Source organism: Populus trichocarpa, chromosome 19, assembly GCF_000002775.5.
Source record: "Populus trichocarpa isolate Nisqually-1 chromosome 19, P.trichocarpa_v4.1, whole genome shotgun sequence".
Taxonomy (NCBI): Eukaryota; Viridiplantae; Streptophyta; class Magnoliopsida; order Malpighiales; family Salicaceae; genus Populus; species Populus trichocarpa.
This window is the reverse complement of record NC_037303.2, coordinates 11,538,827-11,547,671: the sequence shown is the minus strand read 5'-3', so window position 1 is coordinate 11,547,671 and position 8,845 is coordinate 11,538,827. Positions and strand designations below refer to the sequence as shown.

The 8,845-nt window shown below is 29.8% G+C and overlaps 1 protein-coding gene across 1 annotated transcript; it reads left to right on the top strand.

The window, feature by feature from the left end:
* The first annotated feature begins 1,876 nt into the window (after positions 1 to 1,876).
* On the top strand, positions 1,877 to 5,006 carry LOC7493777 (uncharacterized). Its single transcript, XM_002326073.4, has 3 exons — positions 1,877 to 2,431; positions 4,256 to 4,516; positions 4,638 to 5,006. The coding sequence occupies exons 1-3, from the start codon at positions 2,012 to 2,014 to the stop codon at positions 4,824 to 4,826; spliced, it is 870 nt and encodes a 289-aa protein (XP_002326109.2). The 5' UTR covers positions 1,877 to 2,011; the 3' UTR covers positions 4,827 to 5,006.
* Positions 5,007 to 8,845: the final 3,839 nt, after the last annotated feature.

The following is an 8,845-nucleotide window of genomic DNA, read 5'->3' as shown; positions in this document are numbered from 1 at the left end:
AAGATTTTGAGGTTGGATTAACACAAGAAACAACATAATTTCACAATTATTTGATTCTTTGTGAAAAATAAAATGAAAGAATCAAAGATCAAATACCATGATTTTAGTGTTTTTAAACCTTATGATCCTATATTAATAATCAAGAAGCTAAAGTGCATATGTAGGAGCTAACAAACGATAAAAAAAACATGAAAAACAAGGACTCAATAGATAAATATCAACCCAAAAAAGCAATGAAAACTTAAAAAGAATAGCGAAGACTTTAAACTTAGAAAATATATAAAACCCAGAAACAACAACCAAAGCCTTGCAACTATATATTGGTTAAGCATGCTCAATATAACTTTTTTGAACTATCAAAACAACAAGAAATAAAAAATCAAGAGCAAAATAACAAGCAAATTACATAATGACAATAAGAAAAAATAACATTTTTTTAGGCAAAAACATTATTTCATTGGTTATTTTCATTGTTTTTAAACTCAAACCTCATGTTTGCAACTCCAAACAAACCTAACAAGCTATTCAAATTAATCTAATCCACAAGCAACATTTGTACTTAACATATCTTACCATTGCTCAAAATTGATTAACTAATCATTAAAACATGCTAAAATATATCTCAAACTGATATTTAACACTCTAATAAACAATCATAAATATCAAACTAAATTATGGCAAGACTAAACATCTAAAAACAAACATTCATTATATTTAAATTAACAAATAACTTCAAAAGATGCCTAACAAATATTTTGAGTAGCAATTTAACAGAAAAAAAATAAAAAGAAAGAGGTGTGTGCTTATTAAACTTCATCTCTTCATCAAAGTTGAAACATATCTCGTCCAAAATAGTTGCTTCTTAGTTAGGAATTATTGAACTAACTTTGGACTTGTATTGAATGGCCTATCAAAGACTTTCTTGCTGTTTTTTTAGCTAGTTAATGGTTTGGCTGAGGATTTTTGGATTTTGCAGTATAAAATGTTTATTTTCTAGGTTTTTCTTTCTCATTTATGCATTTGAATTTTTTTTTAGCATATCCTCCCCAACCAAGTTGCTTCTTTCCTTTTGTTTTAAAAAAATAGAGACATTTATTTGGGAATAAAAAATTAGGTTTAGATATTTAACCTGAAATGGCAAGTATTCAATTTTAATTTAAATTACTTAAAACAAGTTAAATAAAAGAAATTGTGATATTTTTTATAAAATAGTATTTAATTTTTGCTTAGTTTCACCTTCTTTTATTTCACATCAAACATATCGTAAATTTTTCCTAATTAATTTAATTTCTCTACATAACATTAAAAAATATTATAAATGGAGAAAGACTAATACGAGTATATTCTTAGATGACGACACCCTTTTTGTGTGAGGAAACATATTTAAATATGATAAAACACCTTTCTAAAGTACTTTAAATCTCAATTCAAATAAAATAACTTATTTAGAACACTTAATTGTATCATGAAGTTATTATTTAATAGTTTTTTTTTTCAATTCAATTTTTATTTAATATGTATTTAAGTAGCATCACATATTAGAATAATACTTATAAAAAATAGAGTTTTTATTTGGCCTCTATATTTATGAATCCTCTAAATCTGTTGTGGATACCATCCTCCTATTTATGCACCCATGCAAAAAATAAAAAATAAAAGAAAAAAAGAAAAATCTTTGTTTTCATTAAAATTATTATAAGAAGATTTAGAAATAAAAGGAAAATCTATGTTCTGATTAAAATTATTATATGAAATTGTCAACGAAAAAATAAAAATAAAAATAAAATACAATCAAGAAAACATAAATATATGAAGGAAAAAAAACCCATCAACGAGGCATATATAAATTTGTGGCTCAACGCCGCACAACAAAACACAAACACGAACGACCACAGCGCCTTCTTTCCTAATATCCACATTATGTGGCCGTGCACATCCTTACTGCCACACACTCTCTTTTCCTCCATTCCCTCTCTTCCTTTCTGATCATTCCCTCCATCTCCCTCCTCCCATGGCCAAAACCACCACTACTCCCTCCCATCTCACTCCTTTTACTCAAAACCACTCCTTCAACTCTCCACCGCGAACCACCATCTCTTTTTGGCACCGACCCACTTACCCTCCATCCTTTGCATTGCCCATAAACTGCCATTTTGTTGCTCCTTCATGTAAGACACTCAGGTCTAACTGTAGAATAGTGTGCAAGGCAACAGAGGTGTCGTTGACTGAAGAGTCACCGTCTTCTGGTGGAGAGAATTGGGTTCCAGTTGTGCCTCTGACTGCCCTGCCTAAGGGAGAAAGAAGAGTGATTATTCAAGATGGAGAGACTATACTGTTGCTATGGTATAAAGACCAGGTTTATGCAATTGAGAATCGGTCTCCTGCAGAAGGGGCCTATACTGAAGGTCTGCTTAATGCCAAGCTCACACAGGTTTGGTATATTTACTTCACTTGTTTTGTATTCATCTCAGTTTTAAACGCTGCAGCAGTATTTTTTTTTTTTTTAAAAGATGGTAACGGGAAATGCCAGTTTTTATGGGCTTTTGGATTAGATTTTGATTGAAATGTTTTGATTTGTGAATAATGCCTCTTTTCCTCGTTTGAATCAAGTAATTTTGAATCCTAGATTTGAGTGTTGAAAGTCATAGAGATGCTTTTATTCTTCTCACTGTGGCCTGCTTTGTTTGAAACTACAAGACAATAAATCACGAATACATCTATGTAGTGGATCCTAGTATCTGAAAGAAGAATTTTTGTATACAAATGTTTAATTGGAACTTGGAAGAATCTTTTGTGCAGAAAGGGAATAGATAGTGACTATTAGTAGCCATCTGTTAAGCCATGAGTCCCAGTGCATCGTCTTTGCAAGTGTAATTGTTTCTCTAAATTCAGTACTCTTGTCAAATAAAAGGTCAGCTTCTAGAGTGCAAGTGGATAGTAATTGGATATACCTAACATCAGTGGTGAAGGAAAGAGAAGGGAGAGTTAGTAAGCTTTTGGTTACTTTCCTTTAAGCTCCTAATATCTTATAGCTTTCTTACATTTCAAGGTCTGAATTTCTTGATCTCTAAAATAACAGATTCTGGGTACTTGAGAAATTGCAAGAGATTTAAGATGTGATTGAATATAGTTTAGATTGGACCGTTCAACTTAAGAGTTATAAAGTGCTTAGCACTCCTTGGTTATATTGTGTGAAAGCTTAGCAGTTGAAGTTAATGCTTGTTTTCAGATGTCTTCCATGGTAACCGTTGTGAAGGTCCTTCGTGGTTGTAAATGATTGTGTCAGAAACCCAGGATCAGATTAGGTTAGCAGTGTTGGTTTTCCATTGTGAGGAAGGCATATCAATCATATAGAGATCAGATAAACTATAGGCATCAGATGAGTTAAATTTAACTTCTTCTTTTTATCCTTTGGTGCATTTAACTGAAGTTTTAAGTCTACAACTCCTCATCCCACAGCCAAAAAAGGATTCAGTGCCTGCTTTGTTCAGCAGAAATGACTACTCTGTTTGTTTATTGACTGTTTATATCCGTAGTTAGGCTGCAAGCTGCAAGTATTATAAAACATATAATTGTCAATCCTCACTTTAGATCATGTGAATTTTCATAGATTAGGACTTATGGTCTGACATAAAACACCCTCAATAATCTTTAGGATTTATGGCATTGAACTAAGTTTTAAATGTTCTCTCTAACTAACAGACTGTGACAGAAAATGGGTTTAGTTGTAGTAAGTTTTAATTTGCACTATACAATATTTAACCTTTGGTTAATAGCTCTGTTATGCTAATACAATGTAGTTGCTTCCTTCAACAGACATTCTAAAAAGAAGAAAAATATTCATATAGATATTAAAGTCATACAGTTCCCTTATTTTACCAGCAGTTGAAATCATATTTACAAATGATTGCCACATAGCAAGAAATGAAATTATGTCCCCAGCTGCCCTTGGATTCTTGGACACAAGTGAAAAATGACTTTAAAAAAAAAAAATAGAAAGGTGTTTTCCACTGAATTTCACATTTTATGCACATCCAAGACTTGGGAAATTCATTTGTAATCAAGTTTCCTCTGCTATATTACTGTGACAATAGGAACCTTGCACTTGTCTCTTTGTAGTGGAGTATCTGTCAATACCTTTTGAAACTTAAATGAGTTGTTTTATGTCTATACTTGTTGCACACTTGTTATATTTTCTTACACCAAGGGAAAACAAGAAACATGAGAATATTTCCTTATTCTTTCTTTCCCGTAGGATGGTTGCATAGTTTGTCCATCAACTGATAGCACTTTTGATCTTCGGACTGGAGCCATCAAAGAATGGTATCCAAATAACCCTGTGCTCAGAGTTCTCACACCTGCTCTGAGAACGCTTTTCGTGTATCCTGTGAAAACTGATGAAGAAAATATTTACATCAGTATCAGAGGAGGTGTAAAATCTGATGTGTCTGCTGAGATTGTCTTCAGTGGGAAGGCTCAACCTGGTGTGACAGCATCTGATGTCAACGTGGATGAGGTAACTGCAATACTTTGGTTTGTCTTAACATAATCATGGGGACTGGTTATAAATTGAAAAGAATGTACACATACTCCAATTTTGAGTGGTTGAATTGATAAGTTCTGTCCATACTTATCAGGTGAGAATGGTAATCGATGAGGGTCAAGAGGGGTTCGGTTTCACCAGCAAGAATGAATTGATAAATGGGCAGGCAGCCATAATTGGCTTCTTGTTTTTGATAGATTTTGAACTCTTGACTGGTAAAGGTGTTCTCAAGGGAACAGGCTTCCTGGACTTCCTATATGCTGCTTCTAATGGTTTCAATTAAACCATTGGGATCCCTCTTTCGAAAAGGATACAGTCTTTGATCCATACAAAGGTGATTTTTCTACGTAGTCACAACACTTTGGTTGTATAAATCTAATCCAACTTCCCAATTTGTTCATCTGCTATTGTATATTGTTGAGAAAATTAAACCATTTCAATCCATGTTTACCTCTTGATTTCATATACCTGAACAATCTGTAGTATAGATACCCATGAAGTTGAATGACATTAGCAATACCATGTTCGGATTTTCTTATAATTCAATTCTACTGAGTAAGACATTTGATTTGACCTGGAACAATCTAGTAAGTTAACCTACGCCAACCCAATACCTGACCTAGGCTAGGTGCCAAAATAAAGTCAATATGCAGTTATTTCAGCAAGTAAAGTGATCTGGATAAGACTTGTTTTGTTTTTTTTTTAATTTGTTTTTTAAAATTATGTCATTTAAACTTTCTTTTTTCTTTTTTTTTTACTCGAGATAACCTGTTTAATACATAACTAGAGCCTTACTCTTATATCAAGTTTAATAACCAAGATTTGAAAATTGTTATTCAAATATAAGAGGAGTTTATGGATACAAGGAGTAAGTGATATAACGAGCAAATTTTATTTTATTTTTTTTGATCTTTTGCAATCATTGGGAGATTTATTGTGCAATAATTCCGTTCCCCTACCTTGTCATCCACACTAAATTATATAAAATGATCTAACAATAAATATTTTTATAGACTAATGGGATAAAACTAAGCTCAAGAGGAGATCTAATCGTGCTAAACTAATTTTTTATAGGAGGTTCTTGAGGATTAATTCTTGAAATTAGGCTTGGAATATCATGTTTTGATAATTTTCCTTTATTTTTTTATATTTTTCCAGATTTTACTATTATTTTCTTTTATGTTTTAGCATTTTAACTCTATTATCTAATATACGTAGATTCTTTGACCTATTTAAATACGTTATAAATCTTTCTATGAGATTGATTTTATTAGAATAAAATGTAAATTTAAGGTTACTGTTAGCAGCTTTTTTCACTCATTAATTTTTGTTGATTTTATGATTGTTTATTTTCTTTTGTGCTTTCGTCTGTCGAAAGCCCTGAGAATCGTCTGTGTTTGTATCAATTTGACCAAATAATTTGGTGGTTTTTTCAGTAGGACGTAATCAGTGACTAATTTGTGTTCGACAACAAATTCAAGACTCCTTTGATATTATCTCTCAAATCTCTACAAGAAATTCTGATTGAAATTTATAAAAATGCAACTAAAAATCTAATGATTTTGTTTTGAGCAAATAAAATATTTTCCCTCCAGCTATCCCACGATTCTTGACTAGTTAGATTCGGGAAAAAAAAACCCTAATTGATTCCTCTATCTATCAAACGTTATGCAATTAACCGGCAATAGTGAATTTTCTGAGAAAACAAACATCAAATAGGTACTCTTCTTCTGCTTTTTATTTTTTATATATAATTTTAAATGCCAAAATATTGAGGTCCATTGATTGTGTAATGTACAATAGGTGAAAGCTTTCTTTTGCTTGCGGATTGTTAGATTTTGTAATTAGTGAGATGATGAACAAGCTACTAATCTGTGTCACTATTTAGCCATAATTTCATTTATTTGGTGTTAAGGAGGAGTTTGAGAGTATAGTTGCGGTTGTTTTTTAAAGTATTTTTTACTTGAAAATATATTAAAATCATTAGTTCAATATAATGATTTGAAAGCATAAAAAAATATTAATTTGAAGTTAAAAAAATCAATTTTTTTCAAAAACAGTTTTGAAACGTATTTTTCTTTTGTAATGGAAGATACTGATCTCTTAACCATAGTAAAGGATTTAAGGAGTGGAAATAATATCTGTTCTTTAGCAGAATTCAGTGAACAACACTCTTTTATTAAGCTTGGAAAGGTCTGGCAAGCTCTTCTCTTGGAAGGGGTTAGAAAGAGTGGTTCCTGATTTTAACAATTCGATTGTTCTTGAGACAAATGATGATATGGAGGTGGAATTTCTAAACATGAACATGTATTGACCAGAGAGAGTTGCTTTAGCTTTTTGTATCAGTTAAATTTGGTATGAAATTGGATTTGGACAAGAAATTCAAAATAGACCGAGGATTCAAAGTAATTTGAGATTTGTTTTGTTTTTTTTAAATGGTACAAGATATATTGATCTGATTATGGACGGAATAGAATAAAATTCACAATCCTGATGTCAATTATAACTCTTTTTATCACTTCGACTACTTTTTATTTCTACTCTCAAACCACGGATTTAAAAATAAATTTTTGAACTAAAATTTAATTTAAAAAAAAATTAAAGGGACTTAAAGTTTACAAATTGAAAAATATAAGGGTCAAAGTAAACTTTTCACTTTATTTTTTAGCAAGTCTCATTGAGAGTCAACAACTCTAAAAATGATAATAAAAAAAAAAAATCTCATCAAAAGGCAAAAGGCATCTACCCTCTAAACAATTGAAAATCAAACATAGTCTCATAAAAAGAAAAAACCCTGAAACAATAAAAAAATGAAAAAAAAAATTTTAAAGAAAAATTTTCATAAATTTTTTTATCAGACTAATGGGCTTAGTATAAAGGGAAAAAAAAACTATTTGAAATAAATTTACCTTCGGATTGATGTAATTAAATTAAAATAAAAACATCATTTGAAAGAAAATTGCCTTCAAATTGATTGGATTCAAATAAAGTAAAAAGTTTATTTCAAAACAAATTGTTGTCGGACTAATATTGTGCTTTATCAATGTTGAGAAAGGGCGTTAGCATTTCATGGGCTACTATGTTTTTTGAATTTTATTTCGTTATACGAAAACATGATGAAACTTTTTTATATTTGAAAGCTTCGATATGTGCATGAAAATAAATTTTTTTTTTGTGTAATTTTTAATATTTTAGAGAAAATAAAATATTTTAATACCGAACTTGTATTTTTACAATATAAAAATACAAACCAATATTAATTAAAATTTATAGAAAAATACATGAGAAAATAAAAAAAAAAGGATTTCTAGAATTTTTTAGAATTTGTTTTGTAAAATATATGATATGATATTATATATTATTATTATTATTGTATATTGGGTTGGGCCCAGCCCAATCATATGGGCCAACTGATGGGACAGAGTCTAGCCCTATGTGTTGCTTTGTTTTCCATTTTAACAATCTTAAGATTGTTAAACAAATCGTTGCACTGAAAAAAAATTAGTTGAAAGAATTATAAGCATTATGTGTTGCTTTGTTTTCCATTTTAATCATATGTATAGATTAATTTTTAGAGGTTTCGAGTGAAATTAATTTTCCTAATTAAATAAATGCAACTTAATAAAAAGGTTAATTTGAATAATATAAGCTTTCACTTAATAAACACACCACTCAAATCACATACAATATGACTCACATTTTAAAAATATGAAAATATTCAATGCACTTTATTTATTAATGGCGTATCTAGATGGAAATAACTTGCAATTAATGATTCAAACAACCTTATAGTGCTTTAATCCTAAAGTTTTCTTCAATTGCCAACTATTATCTTGCTCAAGAGCATCATGAATATTGTTAAACAAATGATTGCACTAAATAAAACTTAGTTTGAAGAATTATAAACATTATGTTTTGTATTTTTTATTATTATTTTAATCATATGTATAGATTTATAAAGGTTTTGAGTGAAAATAACTTTTAAATTCATGAAACTTAATAAAACATCTACTTTGAATGATATAATTTTTCACTAAATAAATCAAACTATTTGAAATCTTGGACATCATGACTATCATATTTTGAAATTTTGTAAATGTGTAATTATGAAATCCAAACTATATCAAATGTCCCATTAAAAATTATAAATGGGTCAATTATAAAATCAATGAAAATTAAGCTCAAAAATGCATTCAACGAGTTTATCTAAAGTATTTGAACTAAAATGAATTTTAAGGAGACTACATTTTCAACAAGTGATAATAAGATCTTAGTCAATTTAATTTATGTAAAAGAGGGATC

Excerpts from the sequence above, each read along its gene's own strand:
- LOC7493777 (XM_002326073.4), top strand. The coding sequence starts at position 2,012 with ATGGCCAAAACCACCACTACTCCCTCCCATCTCACTCCTTTTACTCAA. Across the intron at positions 2,432-4,255 it reads TTAATGCCAAGCTCACACAG|GATGGTTGCATAGTTTGTCC; the intron begins GTTTGGTATATT and ends TCTTTCCCGTAG. Across the intron at positions 4,517-4,637 it reads CTGATGTCAACGTGGATGAG|GTGAGAATGGTAATCGATGA; the intron begins GTAACTGCAATA and ends CATACTTATCAG.